The 20,088-nt window shown below is 41.4% G+C and overlaps 1 protein-coding gene across 1 annotated transcript in view; it reads right to left on the reverse strand.

Moving 5' to 3' along the window:
• Nucleotides 1-20,088, reverse strand: part of OCA2 (OCA2 melanosomal transmembrane protein) — a gene marked incomplete at its 3' end in the record, with an annotated part of 367,555 nt that overhangs the window by 96,580 nt on the left and 250,887 nt on the right. Inside the window, exons 20-22 of the mRNA XM_081289957.1 lie at nucleotides 18,187-18,246; nucleotides 17,489-17,593; nucleotides 2,481-2,574 (exon numbers count right to left, since the gene is read on the reverse strand). Of these exons, the coding sequence (XP_081146083.1) occupies nucleotides 2,481-2,574; nucleotides 17,489-17,593; nucleotides 18,187-18,246 (259 nt within the window). The remainder of the gene's footprint in view (nucleotides 1-2,480; nucleotides 2,575-17,488; nucleotides 17,594-18,186; nucleotides 18,247-20,088) is intronic.

Genomic DNA, 20,088 nt, shown 5'->3' on the forward strand with positions numbered 1-20,088 from the left:
TAGGATTGCAGCTACCGAGCAAGACTTAATGTGCAAAATTGCCTCAGCCTCCGCTTTCCAGAAACTTTGCATTAAGTTTTTTTTAAAGACTTTTTAAGTTGCTCTTAACTTAATAAAAAAAAAAAGAGTAACCAAAAAGTATTGGGGTCAGACCAGTAAAGAAGTTTTTCTTTCAAACTATCTAGTGAATGTCTCCTAATTTATATAGTAACTGATAATCCTAATGTCAACTGAAAACCTCTATTTAAAGTGTTCTTCAAGCTGGGCGTGGTGGTGCACACCTGTAATCCCAGCAGCTCAGGGGGCTGAGGCAAGAAGATTGCAAGTTCAAAGCAGCCTCAGCAAAAAAAAAAAAAAAAAGAGGTGCTAAGCAACTCCGTGAGACCCTGTTTCTAAATAAAATAGGGCTGGGGATGTGGCTCAGTGGTCAACTACCCCTGAATTCAATCCCGGTTACCCGCCCCTGGCCCCCCTCCAAAAAAAAAAGAGTTCTTCAAAATGCCAAATACTGAAAGAATGGCAAGTTGCTGTTTCATAGTTTTGGAATTTCAGTTGGGGATGATGAAAAGCATGCACTCTAGCGATGGATGATGGTTTTGTGAATTACAATAGGAAGATACACAATGTGAATTACAATGTGAGTTAGGTACAATGTGACCATATCTGATGCCACTGAACTGCACATTTAAAAATGACTAAAATGGTCAATTCTATGTTATGTAGACTTTATCACAGTATTTTTTTTTTTTTTTTTGGTAGTGGGGGTATAACCCAGGTATGTTCTACAACTGAGCAACTGAGTTCTTTTTATTTTTTATTTTGAGACAGGGTTTTGCTAAGTTGCAGAGGCTGGCCTCAAACTTTCAATACTCCTATCTCAGCCTCTTGAGTTACTGGGATTGCAGGCATTCATCACCCCCAGCTACTACAGTATTTTTTAAATGCCAGACCCTGAGACTATGAGAGAGAGATCCCTCATCAAAGTATAACATTAATAGCCAGAACAATGGATCATCTGCTATGCTGGAAGCAAGTGTCTTTCAGTAACAAGAGCTGCTAGGTTAAAAAGATCCCAAGATTTATAACCTATATTTTTCCCTACTGTTGTATCCCTACTTCACAAGTGAGCTCATAAGTATCTGATCCTATTTGAGGTTATCATCTTATATATGATTCATGTTAAGCTCTCTCCCTTAGGCTCCCCTCTGTAGGCACCCTACATGTTTTAGGGAAATCAGAACCAGTGCAGGAGACCTCTCACCCTTTAAGACCCTGCTAGAACCTCCGTATCTGGAGCACCTTCTTTGACTTTTCCTCCCGTCTCTCTTGGGCACCCCTTGAAGACTTGAGGCATCTACTAGGATAGGATGTAGCAATCTGCTATAAGGTGACTCTTTTCCCCATTCAAGATCAGGGAAGAATTAATTGCCTAGAACAATTTCAGGCTATTACAGCAGATACTCAGTAAGTCTGAATGAACAAAATCCCACATGGGGGATGTACCTCCAGATGTCCTTGGATTCTGCTTCTGTTGCCAGTGTTAGGTGTAGCTGTGAATGAAGTTCCTGGAGCTGTTTCTTAGTTGTGAGCAAGTTTATCAGATAGTTTTGCACTCTTGTGAGAAGTTCAGTCCTGAACCACTGAATTAGAGGAATTAGCTGTCTTTTGAAATTATAGAAACTTTACTACATGGCATTAATCCCCCTTCACAAATAAGGAGGTAACCTAAAAAGAAAGTTATTGATTTAATAGAGATCAATCAACAAAGAAGGCAGGATTGTATAACCATGCCTGGATGTAAGAATAAAATACTTTAAATATATCTGGTGTGTTTAGCTAAGATTCCCACAATTCTCCTGTTTGCCCAAAGTTGATTAAGCTTCCTAAAGGTGAGAAGGATCCAGCTCCTTTGGAGGCAAACACATGTTTCCAAAGACTTCATGTTTTGTCTCCAAATCAGTTTCATTCAACACTCTAGTTTACTCTGCAATTTCTCTAAACTACAACCCTATCACCCCCACCAAAATAAACCTTCCATCTTTTTTTCCTGCTATTAGGTTGGAGTCTCTATTTCTCAGGGCTCATTCATTGGCCGCTGTCACCCCTGCTGCTTAAGGGAAAAAAAGGGAAGGGGAAGGAAAAAAGAGAGAGAAAAGTGCCACTGAGGAGGGCTTCTGATTCATAAGCCAGACTTCCCGTGTGGCACAGTATGGTTGCACATTAGCTTTCAGACATCAGTCACAATCTTCCTCAGGCCATGGGTGTGGGATGTCAGAGGCAGTTCTCAGAGAGTAAGAAGTGACAGGCTTCACAGAGGAACTGTGTAGCTCTGGAATCATTCCAAAGGAGAAGATGTGTTTCCCCTCAGGAAATCTTCGAGGCTCTCCTTAATTTACTTTCTATCTGATACTCACTCACGGTTGCTTTGGGCATGACAACAGTGTGGGCATGCTCTCTCGTGGGCAGTCAGCACTCCTTACCTCCCAGGCAGGCACCGAAGGCCAGGGCGTACATGAGTGGTGGCGCAGGCAGGCTGACCTCAGGGTCTTGGCTCAGGTTCAGGAGCACGGGAATCTGTGGAGGAAAGCACCACGTCTCACAGAAGCTCACAAGAGCTGTACATTGCGACAAACTTCAAGAATACCTAAGTGCTTCTACAACAGTAAGGCTGTAGGAAGCATGGAGAGGCATGGAGGGAAAAGAAAGTCAATTTTGAAATCCACAAAAACTTGTTTAAACCCAACACTTTATGTTTGAATCCAGCCACATGGAAAAACTGGCTCTCCTTGTTATAGCGTGTCCCTCTGATGCTGCTGTGGGTCTTAAGTAGAAGAAAGTCATGTAGTTTCTAACACAGCCTGTCTGGAAATGTTACAAACCCACTTCCTTTACACATGTATCATTTTAGTTAATTCTCAAACATTCTTCAGGTGTCTTTTATCAATTGTCAGATAAGGAAACTGAGGCACTGATAAGTACAAGAACACAGATCTCACAAGTGACCAAGCCAGAACAATTCTCTGCTTCCAAATTGCACACTGGTAAACCAGGGGTAACCTGCTTCTCAACACTGTTCACTGCCAGTCATCTCAACCCCACTGACATTCATTATAGGACAACAGGTATAGATTCTGAAAAACTAATGTGACTCCATTTTTGAGAAACCAGCCTCTACCTTAGAGCAAAGCCTGTCCTAAGGAAGGGGGCATAACCCTTGTCCTTGGAAAAACCCACAGAGCACTCCTAAGCACATACCCACGCTGCTGAGTTGTTTGTCTGTAAATAACAGGAGAGGTCTGAGGCACCAAGTGTCCCTGACTCAGTTAGGCTAGGTGAGGACCCATAGCAACCCCCTAGCAACCTCCAATCAGCATGAGACAGGGAAAATACTGGAATTCCAGATGACCCCCAAGTATTTTATGGTGGTTGATAACATGTTGGGAAACCATGTAGTTTAGCACAAACACCCCTCATGGCCTAAACCAATCAGTTCAAAGGAATCCCCCTCTTGTACTGACCAATCACTCCTACCCAACTTGTTCCCGCCAGTGAATGTGCTAATCAATGTTAAGAGTTACTGTTGGACTTTCCCGCAGTATGGAATGATTTGCTGTGTGATGTTGTGACGCATAGAGTATCCCCCCAAAACCTATAAATCTCGCTGACAAAGGACCCGGACTCACTCCCTGGGACCGCTGCATCGGAAACGGTTGTGAGTGCAGGTTTCAGCTTGCAATAAAGACTCTTGTGTGATTGTATCGGATTTGGCTCCTGGAGGTCTATTAGGGTCCCATGAATCTGGCATAACAATTCTACAACTAGGAACCACCATTCTCTAGTAAGTCATGCCAACATCAGGTGCATCTTTCTTGCAGAGATGAATTTCACATTATTATATCCAAGAAAATGTAGTGGCTGTGAAATTTCTGTAGAATCTGTCTTCCAAAATGTGCTGTGCTTAAGTCTCCCTGAATGTTCTTTTAATTGATGGTTTGTTGTCCTGTGCCTTCAGGACACACAGTGATTACTCTTCTCTTAGACTGTTAGTCTCCTAAATGTGCTACAGAGAGGTGCCATGGAGCTAGGAGATGGCAATATGGCAGCCTGGTCAGTTGGGTCATACAAAGTGAAGGGTCCTCACTCCTGGGCACTGCAGTACCCTTCCAGGACTGCTCTCCCTCACCAGAGGGAGTCTCCTGTGCATCCACTGCTTGGGAAAGAATTGCAACCTATATAGCTGATCAGGACCTGTGTCAGTACCAAGCTGATGGAGGAAACAATCTCTATGCCACTCACATTTCTGCTTCTCCAGCTCTTAGCACTTCAGTAGCTCACACAATGGCAGAGTTGGGATTCCTGCTCAGATGGACCCTCTACAGAGCCTGAGCTGTGAATTCCTACAAATTTTCACATTATTAACCTAATGCTGTCCACTGAGCCTGGTTCAGCCCTCTGTATTATTTTGCTCCTGAACATTTTAGGAAACAATGAGTTAAAACAAACAAACAAACAAAAAAGATCAAGTAAAAAGCAAAAGGTAAAAGCTAAAGTGAAATGCTTCTGACTTTTATCACCTGTGAAAGAGTATTTGTTCCCATATCAGGTGTCACAGCCAGCAACTACAGCTGCCCTAATATCTCCTTGTGGGGCCTGCAAAGAAACCTGGGGGGAAAAGATGCCTAAGAACAAGACAGCCTTGAGAACCTGACTTCCACATAGAGGCTGAAAGACAGCACAGAGAACCATGAGTATCTAAGAAGTCAGTTAAGGAAAACCCACAAGATTATGTGCATAAATTACCATTTTTTGTATTCAACATCCAGGACAAGAATAACATTTTAACTTGAAAATTGCCTGAGACGCCTTCCTGTTCAAGTCAATGAGGTTGAAAAGATCAGGCGTCAATGGAGAAAAACTGTCAGAGAATCCTCAGTCATTAGCAAGGTATTTCAGGTTTTCAGCACAGTCTATAGGGCAATGTAGCAGAAAACCAGGAATGCTGACCACAAATGCAGGTCTGGTTTCAGATTCCCACAGCTCCCTTCTCAACTGAAGACAAGAGAAGAAAGGAGAAGTAGGTGGATGGGACAGGAATTTCCCTACATAGAAATAGGTGATAAAATACTGAAATGTTTCCATATCAATCAATGGAGAGCCACTGCCCCCAGACCCCAATGCCTCCCATCAGCTCAGCCCCTTGGGCCTTCTGCCTGTCCCAAGCATGAGAGAGATTAAGCGTGGCACAAGGGAAGGGCCAGAGGGGCTCCAAGCTGCCGGCTTCAGAATATCTGTGTCTGCTCCGATTATATTAAATATTGATGAAATATCAAAATTAAATGGATTTAATACTGCTGTTTTATTTGTCACCATTAAAGATAAGCAAAATAAAAATAAAAGGAAGAGCCTAAGACAGAGATATAAGGAAAACCCAACAGAGTAAATCTAATCCACAAAGGCCCTGCTCCTCCCTCCCCACCACCACCACTGATGACATGGCTTTGTTCTGATTCACTGAAGTCCTGTCTAGCTGATTTAGAGAGATAAACCCAACTGCAATCTGTTTCTTTCTTCTCTAGACATGGTGAGATAAGCAAAAATCCCCTGGTGGGATCCTACCAGTTATGAATTGTCTTTGGATTACCCAAATTATTTGGCGTTCTTCCCCAACCACTGGAAGAAAAGAAATATCACAAATGAACGTGAACTGAGGTTCCAACTGCAGCTCTCAGAACAAAGCTGACAACATGGATTTAGAAGAAAAACCCCAAACTAAAGTCACATTTTGGAGATACCACACCAAAGAATAAAAGGCTTCATGTTGTCTCTTTAAGCTCACACTCCTGAAATAATAAAATAACATGAACACACCTTCCTCATGAAAGATCCCTTCCAAGCAGATGCTGCACTCCTCATCAAGGGTAGCCCCCAACTCTCACCAGCTCTCCCTCAACCCACATTTGCCAGCATTTAAGTCACTGGAAATGGTTACTGCATTTGCCAGCTCTATGACCCTGTGTCATTTTCATATATGTTGAAATTTCCATGGACAAGTGTCTCTTGACCTGGCAAATCACCTTGGTCAGAGCTGTTTTGGCACAGCTGACTGAGACGGGGCTAGAACACAGGCATCTCTGTGGGTCAGGAGGCTGAGTCACTGAGCTGTGTGTCTGATAACAGGTGAATCGGTCTCTATCACTGGATTTTCACAGTGTATTCTTTGGTCTCCTTGTTCATTCCTCAGATGAACCCTGAGTGGGCCTCCAAAGTGTTTGCAGAGAAAATCAGAACTCAAAGAAATGTTTGGTTGGAGCTGACCATATGGATAGTCCAAGAAATCAGACGCCCTAGAGCATAACCTCAGATGCCTGAGTACCAGGTGTGCCAGGCCAGATCATGAAGGTTTCAATGGTGAGGATGAGGCACTGCATTTTTCGGGCAGAAGGAAGTGGGGGACATGCATGATTGCTAAAGTCTCAGGTATGAGCCAGACTCTTGTTGCCCATGTACCCTCTACATCATGTCCTGAGTCAGAAGACTCTACAACCACACAAAGTGAAGATCCTCCTGGTCAGAGGGGACCCTCGATAGGCAGAAAACCTAAGTCATCTCCCATTCATATCACTGTATCTGTTGCCCCACATGAATGGGGGCATGGGCAGGACCCCCTGCATCCACAAGATGGGAAGATAATGAAAAGTTGGAACCCCAGGGACACAGACTCACATTAATTGCAGGTGGCCCTGGGGAAGAGAGCACCTGCAGACAATGGCCTGTCTCCAATGCTCATGGTCCCAAAACACCCATTCTATTCCCAGCCCTTTCCAAGTGCCCATCACAAACCAGTGCACCCAGCAGCTGATGAGTAGATGCATGCACCCAGCTGCACCTGGGTGATTGTCCCACCCAGTGGCTTCCATGGGGAAGATGAATCTGGAACCAGGACCACCACCTCCCACTGGAGGAACATAGAGGGTTATGCATAGTGAGACTGACTCCAGGCAAGGGAAGGAAAGAGTTGAGAGGGAGAGCTGTGACCAGTAGAAAAGAACCACATAAACCAAGGCACAAGAGATCTTAGCACCATGGTAAAGAAAGTAGTTCCATGTCAATGATCAGGAGGCCTGGCAGGAAGGACAGGCAGAGGTGGTGTCTGTGACTCTGAGAGACGCAGTGAAGCGATAGGGTGACAACTACCTCAATAACAGAGTGGCCAGAGGATGATAGGCTGGTGGGGAGGGGTGGGGAGGAGCAAAGAGTTACTTTAGAAAAATTAACCTACTTTATTTACTTTAGTTAATTCATTTTTTAACCATTTGCAAACACTTTCTAAATATCTTCTTTATGCTAGGCATGGTGCTAGTGAATGACCATACAGACATGAATTGATAGAGTTCCTAGAGAGTTGCAGAATCTCTTGACAATAATCTTAGTGAATAACTTCGTGGCTATGTGCAGAGTACTATGGGACCCCAGAGGAAACTGAGGCTCTACACTGAGGAGAAAGCACTGAAGTAAGCATAGAAGGAAGATTTGAAGCCTCTCCTAGGTTTGAAGAACTCCCCAGGCAGAAATGGAAAACTCATGTTCCCTGCTTCCCTTGCAGCTTGGAATATGGGCTCCTCCAATCAGGAACACCTGCTCAAGAGGCTGGTTTCGAGAATTTGAAGGAGGGGATATGACAAGCAAGACACATCAGGGCAAGGTGACAGAGGTCCCACATTCACTGGGGACAGTAAGCCCACACTCTCAAGCCAGAAGGATCCAGAGACTTCCTGAGTCAGCCCCACCCCCCACTCCCATCATGTCCTTGAGATATTCTCAGAAATTCCAAGAACTGTGTACCATCCCTAGAAAAATTCCTTTTATTCTTAAACTAACTAAAAGAGTTTTTGTTTATTTGTTTGCTGCAGCTTTGCAGGAATTTTTAGAGACAAGCATCTGTGCTTGCAAGGAAGGAGGCTGCTGTCCTTTCCAATGACTATTGCCATCCCTCCAAGTTGTTCTTTTGCTTCAGATAAAGTCCTCCAGGGAAAACTACAAGGAACCAGTCAAAATCCCCCGAGTCCTCCTAAATCATCCTTCTAGGTGACCTAGAGTGAACTAGCAAAGTTTCATTATAATGCTAAGTTCTCTGCCCAGGAGGCATTCCCAATGGCCATTTTTGAAACTGTGATGTAAGGAGAAGCAAAATCTCAAACTGAGCATGCTCAGGAATATGCCCGCCTCAATCTGCAAGGATGAGTTTTTCCAATATGAATATGCATAAGTTTCCCTAATAATGCCCCCTTGCCTTCTTTAAAAGAGAGACTCTCTTGCTTTGTTTCCCCAGGGCTCTCCTTACTTAGACAAGTACTAAACCTTTCTTTGCTCTTTTATCTTCAAGTGTGTTTATTGACTTTGCACTCACCAAGGGGTGAAGCCTTAGTGTTTGGTTACAGATTAAAATGCAGATACTGATATGTACATTAAAAATAAAATAACTCCCCACTAAAAGATTAGGGATAAAATCATTACCTGCTAAGATTATCTGCTTGAAATTTTAAAAATCTATTTGCCTACTGCTTTAAAAAATGCAACTGAAAAAAGATTTTTTTTAAAAAATCATTTTTCAAAAAAGACTGAAAATAAAAGATTGGAAAAAGATAAAGTGAGCAGAAGCTCTGAGCAGAGATGAAGACCTTACACAATGTAATAGAAACCAGTGACTGAGAAGTTACATTGGTAATGAACTTCAGTGTCTAATATGATCATGAAGCATACAATGCAAAAATGATCAGTTTATAAAATGATCTGCTTCACCAGAAAGATTGATTACAAAAGCAATGGAAAAACCTAGACAAGACATAATTACACAACAACTGCTTGTATTATAAAACTCTGCTCACAGACACTTGAAGAAATTTGAATATCTTATCTGCTTTGCCTTAGAGCTTTCTATTTATTTTACTTTTAAGAAATAAAACTCGTTATAGATAAATATGACATTCTCTGTCTCCCCTCAGTGAGGAGGATTGTTTCCATCTCCCCATTCCCAGGAGATCTACCCTCATAAATTTGGATTATATCCATTGATTTGGTGTCATTTTGTGGAAGAGACTAAGGGGAGGTTTGGGCTTATATGTGTCAGCATGGAGGGAAACCAAATATCGAGTGTCTAAAGCAGCAACAATATGCATAAGTTGATATGCAGCATTTTAATGCATGTGGCTAGAGCAAAGCTGACTCCATGCTAGGTCAAAGTGTGTTTTAGGCCAGGTCTGAGTGTGAAATTCTACAGACCATGTCTTTTAGCCACACAAAATTGGAATCAGGACCTCCAAGAGATATCTGCACACCCAAGTCCACTGCATGGCCATTTACTTTTTAAAAAAATGAGAAATCCTGAGGCAAACAAGATAAAAAGTTCAAATTCCATTTTGGAGGTAGATATTTGAACACAGAAGTGCCCCCTTATCCTTGGTTTCACTTTCTACAATTTCAGTTATCCCAGGTCAATCATGATCTAAAAATATTAAATGGAAACTTCCAGAAATAAACAGCTTGTAAGTTTTGCAAATACTTTCATTGAGTACATTGCTATAATTATCCTATTTTATTTTTAGTTATTGTTATTAACCTCTTATTGTGCCTAACTTATAAATTAGTGTTATTATTGGTACATATATGAAAGAACATAGCATATATAGGGCTGGGTGTTATCTGCAGTTTCTGGGATCCCCTGAGAATCTTGGAATATACCCCCTGCAGATGAGGATGGACTACCATTTTTGTTGTACTATCCTCTGATTCCCTAAAATTAATACAGTTTGCTCATTCTCAATCCCCAGTACTTCCTCTTTCCCTCCCTTCTCCCTTTGCTGATCCCCTTCCTCTTCTTTACTGGTCTTATCTTTATTTTTTAATTGGTACATTATAAATATACATAAAAGTGAAATCCATTGTGATGTGTTCATATATGCATACAGCATAAGTTGGTCGATTTCATTCTGTAGTTGCTTCCCTTACCCACCTCTCTGCCTCACCCTTCTATCCCCTTTCTCTACTATTCTTTTTATTTTCATTTTATTCTCTCCCTGTCCTGCTTTTTATAAATCTCTCTCTTGCTTTCGCAAAGGAGTGAAAATATTCAGTCTTTGACTTTCTGAGTCTGCAATATTTCCCTTAGCATGATACTTTCTCAAGTTCCATTCATTTACTAGTAAATGTCTTAATTTCATTTTTTTATATGGCTGAATAAAACTCCATCACATATATTAATATTTGTGTTTGGGGTGTTTAGTTTTTTGAGTTCTTTATGTATTCTGGATATTAATCCCCTGGTGGAAGAGTAATTGGCAAAGATTTTCTCCCATTCTGCAGGCTCCTTTTACACTCTTACATGTTATCTTTGCTGTGTAGAAGTTTTTTTTTAATTTAGTGCCATTTCATTTATTGATTCTTCATTTTAATTCTTGAGATTTGGGAGCCCCTGAATCAATATGTTGGAGTGTTGACCCTATGTTTTCTTCTAGCAGTTGTAGTATTTCTGGTCTAATTCCTAGGTATTTGATCCACTTTGTGTTAATTTTTGTGCATGGTGAAAGTGATAGTTAGGTTTTCATTGCTGGGATCAGAACAACTTAGAGGAGAAAAAGTTTATTTTGAGCTCATAATTTCAAAGGTTCAGTCACAATCAACCAAGTCCATTGCTCTGGGTCTGAGATGAGGCAGAGCATCATGACAGAAGGGCATGGAGGAAGAATGCTGTCACCTCATGGCAGCCAGGTGCAGAGAGAGAGTGTGTGTGAGGTACCAGGGACAAAATATAAATCCCAAAGGCACACCCCCAGTGACCCACTCTTTCCATCACCCCCTATCTGCCTACAGTTACCACCCAGTTAATCCATTCAAATTATTAATTTATCAGATGGGTTAATCCACAGATTAGGTCACAACTCTCCTAATCCAATGATTTCACCTGCTACATGAACACAGGAGCTTTTGGGGGAAGACCTCATGTTCCAACCATAATGGTGAGAGATAAAGATACAGTTTTATTCTTCTACATATGGGTATCCAGTTTCCCTAGTACCATTTATTTAAAAGGCTATCTTTTCTCCAGTGTATGATTTTGGTAGCTTTGTCAAGGATTTAATGACTACACCAATCTGGATTTGTCTCTGTGTCTTTTATTCTACTCTTTCGGTCTTCATGTCTGTTTTTATGCCACGCCAATACCATGGTAGTTTTGTTACCACACTTCTATAACCTTTTGTTACCAGGATGGTTTGCGATCCAATACCGTGATACCTCCAGTCTCACTTTTCTTGCTCAGTATTGCTTTGGCTACTCTAGGTCTTTCATTCTTCCAATGAATTTGGAAGTGTGGGGAGGAGTGGCTTTGGAAATTTAACCCAGTGGCTCTGTTTTCTGGGTTTTGCTTTTTTAATTGTGAGACAGTGTCTCGCTAAGTTGCCAAGGCTGACCTCAAACTTGCAATCCTCCTGCCTCAACCTCCTGAGTAGCTGGAATTACAGGTGTGAACCACCACGACTGGATCCATGTAATGTTAGGGTTTTTTTTTTTTTACATCTGTGAAAATGTCATTCATATTTTGATGGGGATTGAACTGAATATGTAGCTCACTTTAGGAAATATGAACATTTTTACAATATTAATTCTGCCAATCCAGAAACATTCTAGATCTTTCCATCTTCTGAGGTCTTCTTCAATTTATTTCTTCAGTGTTCTACACTTTTTCACTACAGAGTTCTTTTACTTCTTTAGTTAGATTTATTTCCAACTGTTTGGGGGCTACTGTGAATGGAATTGTTTTCCTGATTTCTTTTTCAGTGGATTCATTACAGGAGTATAAAAAAGCTATTGATTTTTGTATGTTTATCTTGTATCTTGCTACTTTGCTGAATTTGTTTAGCAGCTCTTCTTCAGTCTTCAGGTGGAGTTTTTCGAGTCTTCTAAGTATAGATCATGTTATCAGCAAACAGAGATAATTTGACTTCTATCTCTTTCCTTTTAAGCTGATTTTTCTTGGGTATTTTGACACAATTCCAAAATCTGATTAACACAGACTGACAAAAACCTGGATTCTGTGACCACACCACCCAGCCTTGCATGGCTAGGGCACTTTGCTTTATCTGGGAACAGGATAATTGCATAAGCTGATCTTGTCTCTGGGTTAAAGGCTCATCTAAGAGAAGCTTCGCTAGTATCAAGAGAGTTGAAGCCCACTGAGCCAAAACTGGGACCCTCAGGTTTTTTCCTTTTATTCTTATTCTTTTTTGATGTGGTTATAAATGATATTTATTTCAAAAATTTCATTTTCTATTAGTTTATTGTTCCTGATAAAATATACGGCTGATTCTTAACTGACTTTTAACTCCAGAGTCCCTGATAAAGGAACAAATAATTTGGATTCTCAATTGATAGATCCCTTTGAGGTAAGCACACAGATCCATACTCTCTGTAAAGAGCAACAGTTTTATTTCTTCCTCTCTAATCCTTGTAGTTCTTACTTCTTCTCTGGGTTCACTGCACTGCCACTGACCTCGGGACATGGTTGATAGAAATGGTGCCCACAGACAGTTTTGTCTTCTTCCATACTTCAGGGAGACAACACTCAACATTTCACATCTAAGTACATTGGTTTGAGTTTTATAGATACTCTGAATCAGGCTCCTCCCAGGCACTATTCTGGAAAGGGGTATATATCCCCCAAAGATAAACTTAAAATAACCCTTTTTACTCTAAACTTTTTAAATTTGGATTCATCGGGACTTAGTGCTGCGGAAAGACATTTGTACCCAAAAAATGTACATAAGCCTAAGGTACTTTGGAAAGATATTCTAACAGGACAATGGAAAGGCCCGGATCCAGTGATAGTCTGGAATCGGGGCACTGTCTGTGTTTTCCCACAGGATGAACAGCAACCGATTTGGATTCCAGAGAGATTAACTAAAACAATTTCTACAGAAAAAGAAGATGATTTGACTCAAATCCATAACAGCTGACATCCAGAGCTCCAGCTTGGCTATTCTTACATCTGTGACAGTGATTAACCAAGGTGTTTTTTTTTTTCAATATCTATTTTATTATTGCATTTTTCCCACATCATAAAGTTCTATTTTATTTTTGAGCTCATACAAACCTAGGTTAATGTTTTTCTGATCAGTTTTATTTTTTGACTGTGTTTTATTTTTTGACTGTGGAGTTTTTAAACATTGCAATGGAGATTTCACCTAGGTATAGCTACAAGGCCTTTATTTACTATTGTCTTATGTGTTGTATGTTATGTGCACACTTCTGTTTTGTGTTGTATGTCTGTATGTGTGTATGTCCATATTTCTTATATGAGGAGCGCTCATGAAAAAATGGATCCGAATTTTTTCTTTATTCACGTGATTTATATGGTTTAATTTAAATTAGGTGAACAGCTGTTAATGATTGTTTTTAAAGATGGTTAACAGATCTGTTTGTTTACTAATTTAAATTAGGTAAACAGCTGTTAAGGATTGTTTTGAAAGGAGTTTAACAGATCTGTTTGTTTACTTTCACCTTTCCTTTTCATTATATTTAATAATTCTGTTCAGGATAATGTCTCTTTAGCATCATTGCCAGAATTTCCATCTCCATCCCAATTCCGGTGAAGACTGAGATAAAACCAAACTACAGCTTCTATGATAGCTATCACAGTAAACTGTATAAACTGATGCATCAATGAATATAACTCAACAAGTAATGCTCAATCAAGGACTTGATTTACTTTGGGAGGAAATGGACATATTGATAGACTCCTCCAATTTGAACTGCTTGCAGAACTTGCCTGGACTATATATCAGTTGCATACATTGTGAAATATCATCTGGTGCACCGAATTGTGGTACTGCTGGCATTTCTTTGCTGATGGTGTCACCAGTGACGCAATTTTTCCAAAGGAGCCATCAATTGGCTTGGTGTCGTGGCATTTCTGTATCCTCCTCCCTTCTACTAGTGATGGTCTAAAATTTGGGGGCCAACAGAGGTGAGGCAAAGAACCTCACCCCCCCACTGGCACCAAGGCTAAATTTGGGGGCCAACAGAGGTGAGGCAAGAACCTCACCCCCCCACTGGTGCATAGGCCTATCCACAAGCATGGCTGAATGCTGGACCGGTAGTCAGTGACGGGTTGATCTGATTACAGTGGATTCAACCTAAGACAGGAAGCTGACGCCTAAAGGTCAGTTCCCCCATGACGGGTAAGAACCATATGTTGAATTGGACAACCTACCAGGCACGGTCCCTAGCCACATTGCTTGTTGCTTAATTAAACAGAAGGGGGCAGATGCTAGGAGCCACAAGCAGATAAATGATGCATGGCACCTTTGCTTGTAAAGTGACGCCAGCTAGCCACTGAGATTATATGATTATGTTAAGATTTACATTCATATGCAAATTGTGCTCCTGCTGTTCACCTTGGCCTGCTACCGGATTCAAGTTACGGGACTCCTGGAGAGTTCCCATTGGTTGGGGAAGGATAGTAGGAGGAAATTCCGGGGGAGGTCCGCCCCCCCCCCCCCGTGCCGGGGGAACGCGCGGTTCCGGCAGACGCCCGTGTGGGAGGACCGGGTTTGGCTTGCCGGCGCCTACGGAGTATTGGCAGCTTTTTCAAAATAAAGTTTTGTTCCTGCTTGAGTGGCTCGTGATTCTGTGCCCAGCCAAGACTGCGGCACTATTCTGAGGCAGTTCTTCATGGGCTCTGATCACCAGCACATGCACACTTTGATGGCACTTTTCCTCCATACTATGTGATTCTTCCTTCATGTCCAGAAGGCTCACCTGCTGATGCTGAGGTGGGACACAACACAGGTCCCCAGTAGATGTCCCCAAAAGTACAACCCCAAGACCAAGCTCTGACCCATGGAGATGTGAGACAGTTAATCAATTTTCTTCTCCCCTCCTAGACACACTGTGCTGAGAAGCAAATAGTACCAATCTGCTCAGAGAGATCAGCTGCAAATGACTTCCCCAGTTCACCCACCCTCTTCCCTGGCTAACTCTCCAACTCCTCACACTGCAGTTCCTTGGGATTGCCTCGGCCTTGTCTGTCTGGAAAACTCAAGACTAAGACAGTTGATAATATTTGTGGCCCTAGAAAGCAGATGGTTTGAACAGAATTTTGGAGCTGACTACTCCCCAGTTGAAGACTGGGGACCTGATTATTAATGACAAGAAGTGTGTGTGTGTGATAACAATGGCATTGAAATTTTTGAACCTTTTACCTGTGGTTCATTTGGATAAGGCACAGGTTGAAAGCAAGGCATTTGTTTATGCAGTGGCCATGGTACTTGGATATTATAGGGTAATGAAAAGCAGAAAATGCACTGGTTATTGTTGACAGCATGGGAAGACTCTAAAAATCAAAATAGTAGGCTCAGGGAAGATAGCTTCCAACTCTATGAAAGTGACAAATGAGAGACCTATGCCCTAAAGATAACTGTGCTGAAAATCAGTTCTGTTGATTTTTGATTTGGTACCTGGGAACTATGTAATGAAATGCATGCATAGTTAACATTGCTATTTTCTTAATGAACTGACCCTTTCATTGGAACAGCATGCCCTTCTTGATCTCAAGTAATATTCTTAAAGTTTGTTTTGCCTATGATTTTTATAACCTTTCAACTTGTCTTTGTCTTTATATTTAAAGTGTTTCTCCTAAAGAGTGTACAGTTGGGTCTTGTTTGTTTCTGTGTTTTTTTGTTTTGTTTTTATTAGTTGCTCATGACAATACAATGATCTTGACATATCATACATTTGATTCAAATGGTGTATGAATTCTCATTTTTCTACGTGTACAGGTTGCAGGATCACATTGGTTATACAGACACGTATATACATACAGCAATACTAGTGTCTGTTGTATTCTGCTGCTTTCCCTATCCCCCCTCCCCTCCCTTCCCCTCCCATCACCTCTCTCTACCCAATCTACTGTGACACATTTCTCTCTCTTTTTTTTTCTTCCCCTTCACACCATCATATATGTATTATGTATAACGATGAGGGTCTCCTTCCATCTTCCATGCAATTCCCCTTCTCCCTCCCATTCCCTCCCACCTCTCTTCCTGTTTAGTGGTCATCTTCTTCTCATGCTCTTCCTCCCTACTCTGTTTTGAGTCACCCCCCTTATATCAGAGAAGATATTTAGCATTTGTTTTTTAGGGATTGGCTAACTTCACTTAGCATAACCTGCTCTTTATTTTTGTTTTTTTTTGGGGGTTTGTTTGTTGTTGAATCTGCCAACTTCTGTCTTTTAAATTAGGAGTTCAAGTCAGCATTTTAAAAGTTGGCTTTGTTTACCCTTCAATGGGATGTGTGTGTATGTGTGTGTGAGAGTGTGTGTGTGTGTGTGTGTGTGTGTGTGTGTGTGTGTGTTTGTTTTCTCTCCCCCTTCTTACACAGAAAGCAATTACTCTAAATATTGTTCTGTACTTTGCTTTTTCTCCTGGAACTGAGACATGTGACAATAGCTATGTGATATCTCTACCTTGGCAATTCATGAAGAAATCACAATAGCCACAGAGTTAGTTCAGTATTACTGACCTCTAGCCTTAGAAGGAGAACAGAAACTGTGAATCCCAGACTAGGAGTGATGCAGATTACCAAGTCCACCCAAGGTGGGTCCTGGTTGGAGAAGCCACCGTAAGCCTAGCCCACCCCCTCCTCACACTGCCCGACTTCCTGCTCTCCCCTTAGGGTCTCACTGTTCCCAATATGCACAGGCTGGTAAAGTGTCTTGGGAGCCCACTGACATGAACTGTTCATAGGGAACAGAGGGGGCCCAGTCACAAGAACACCAGAGAGGACTGCCCCATCTAGTGCCCTGCCATGAGGAAGGTTCACCAGGCTTGTGTCCCTGTGTCCAGCACTCCTGGGCCCTGAGGTGTTTGTGACAGGACCCCAGTTCTTGTATGCAACCTCTGATCCTGCTTTGTCACACCAGAATTCAGAAACAATGACACAGAACTACCCTAGGAGTAGGGCTCATCCGCCCTATAAGAGGCTTGTGGTGGGTACTTCTGGTCTTGGATGGGGGTCAAGACCACAAAGAAACTTAAAACTCCTGCCGAAGACAAGCACCAAAAGTCACACAGCTGATTAGAATAGCTTCTATGTTCATAGGAAATATAGAAGAGATTGTCTTGGTGTCTCAAATTTTTCTTAAAAAAAAAAAAACAGTCTTGTGAGAGAGGCAGCAGATCTTGGGTGGGTTAACCCTAAAGTAGCCAATCATCATGGTATACTGTCCACCCTGGTTGCAGACCTTTGATTCCCAGCCTGCCATCTGGGCTCTCAGAGCTCCCTGCCCAGCTGCCCTGGATCTTCCCACATTTTATAATCTTGACCATGATTGTGGGAAAGGGCTGGTTTTGTACTCTGCCTTCTTAGGAAAGAAAGGCACCCAGAGTGTGCACAGGCAGAAGGCAAGTCCTCAAGCCCACAGAAATGTACAACTCACCATTGTAGCAGTGAACGGAATGTTGTCAATCAAAGATGACGCCAAGGCCGAGACCCATACTACTAGGACGATGGCAGCTGCAAGGCGCCTATCCTCTGGAACCATCTGGAAGGAGCAGATAATAACAGTGCTGTATATCAACAGCTGCACTGTGAAATCACACACTTAGGATCTGATCCTTTGACAGTGAGACTCAGAAAAGACCAAAGGATTGTTAGTCCTTCTTCTTAACATGTGGCAAAAACAAACCCAGGAGTGCAAACCAGGGCCACAACTGCACGGGAATCTCAGCTGGTTTCTAAAAGTAACTAAGGAGAGCAATTCCCAGCCCACTAACCCCGTGGGAGGAATGGGCAGAGTGAAGTCCCCTCCTCACCACAATTTGATGGTTCCACACACTGGTCTCACCAGCAGGGACCTGGGACGGGGACCTCTGCAGCATCCACTGATTGTTCACTGGCTCTCCTTCTCGACAGGTTTTAACTAAAGACTAAAAGCAAAATAGCAGGCATCTGTAATTATATATTCTTTGGGGAAAAAAATAATCTCCCTTCATCTCTAGGCTACCCAGGATAAAATAGTTTCCCTGCTGTGCTTTTTACATAATTAATGTGACCTATTCTTACCAGATTTTTTTTTCTTTTTACAAAATCAAAGAACAGGGATTGGAGCACATTCTACTGCAGCATTTAATGTACCTTTATTAGCAAAGCAGTCTGTTCTCCGACATATTCTATTAAGTGGAGATGAGCCAATGCCTAGAAGAAAGAATGTGTGGTGAGAATCAGTTTAAAAGTGAAAAGACATGATTCTATATCTAGAAGATCCAAAAAGTTCCACCAGAAAACTTTTAGAAATAATAAATGAATTCAGCAAAGTAGCAGAATATAAAATCAATACCCATAAATCAAACACATTCCTATACATCAGCGATGAATCGACTGCAAGAGAAATTAGGAAAACTACCCCATTCACAATAACCTCAAGAAAATAAAAATAAATACCTGGGAATCAATCTAACAAAAGAGGTGAAAGACCTCTACAATGAAAACTACAGAACAATAAAGAAAGAAATTGAAGAAAACCTCAGAAGATGGAAAGATCTCCCATGCTCCTGCATAGGCAGAATTAATATTGTCAAAAATGGCAAACTACCAAAAGCATTATACAGATTTAATGCAATTCCTATTAAAATACCAATTATACTCTCCATAAAAATAGAAAAAGCAATAATGAAATTTATTTGGAAAAATAAGAGACCCAGAATAGCTAAAGCAATCCTTAGCAAGAAAAGGAAAGCAGGAAGCATCATAAGACCAGATCTTAAACTATAATCTATACAGAGCTACAGTAACAAAAATGGCATAGTGTTGGCACCAAAATAGACTTGTAGACCAATGGTACAGAATAGAGGAAATAGAGAGAAATCCACATAAATATGGTTATATCATACTAGAAAAAGGTGCCAAAACCATTCACTAGAGAAAAGATAGCCTATTCAACAAATGGTGCTGGCAAAACTGGAAATCCATATGTAGAAAAATGAAATTAAAACTCTTTCATCATGCACAAAACTTAACTCAATATGTGTCAAAGATTTGGGCCCTAGAACAGAGACTAACAAAAAAAAAAAAACATAGATCCTAATCTTCACAATGTAAGCCTAGGATATGACTTCCTTAAGAAGACTCCTAGAAATGCAAATCAAAACCACCCTAAGATACCATCTCACTCCAGTAAGATTGGCAGCCATTATGAAGTCAAACAACAACAAGTGCTAGCGAGGATGTGGGGAAAAGGGTACTCTTGTACATTGCTGGTGGGACTGCAAATTGGTGTGGCCAATTTGGAAAGCAGTATGGAGATTCCTGGGAAAGCTGGGAATGAAACCACCATTTGACCCGGCTATTGCCCTTCTCGGACTATTCCCTAAAGACCTTAAAAGAGTGTACTACAGGGATACTGCCACATCGATGTTCATAGCAGCACAATTCACAATAGCAAGACTGTGGAACCAACCTAGATGCCCTTCAATAGATGACTGGATAAAAAAAATGTGGCATTGATACACAATGGAGTATTACGCAGCACTAAAAAATGACAAAATCATGGCATTTGCAGGGAAATGGATGGCATTAGAACAGATTATGCTAAGTGAAGCTAGCCAATCCCTAGAAAACAAATGCCAAATGTCTTCTTTGATATAATGAGAGCAACTAAGAACAGAGCAGGGAGGAAGAGCAGGAGGAAAAGACTAACATTAAACAGAGACATGAGGTGGGAAGGAAAGGGAGAGAAAAGGGAAATTGCATGGAAATGGAAGGAGACCCTCATTGTTATACAAAATTACATATAAGAGGTTGTTAGGGGAATAGGGAAAAAAAACAAGGAGAGAAATGAATTACAGTAAATGGGGTAGAGAGAGAAGACGGGAGGGGAGGGGAGGGAGGGGGGATAATAGAGGATAGGAAAGGCAGCAGAATACAACAGTCACTAATATGGCATCATGTAAAAATGTGGATGTGTAACCGATGTGATTCTGCAATCTGTATTTGGGGTAAAAATGGGAGTTCATAACCCACTTGAATCTAATGTATGAA

The sequence above is a fragment of the Spermophilus citellus genome (assembly GCF_964194105.1).
Source record: "Spermophilus citellus genome assembly, chromosome: 4".
NCBI lineage: Eukaryota > Metazoa > Chordata > Mammalia > Rodentia > Sciuridae > Spermophilus > Spermophilus citellus.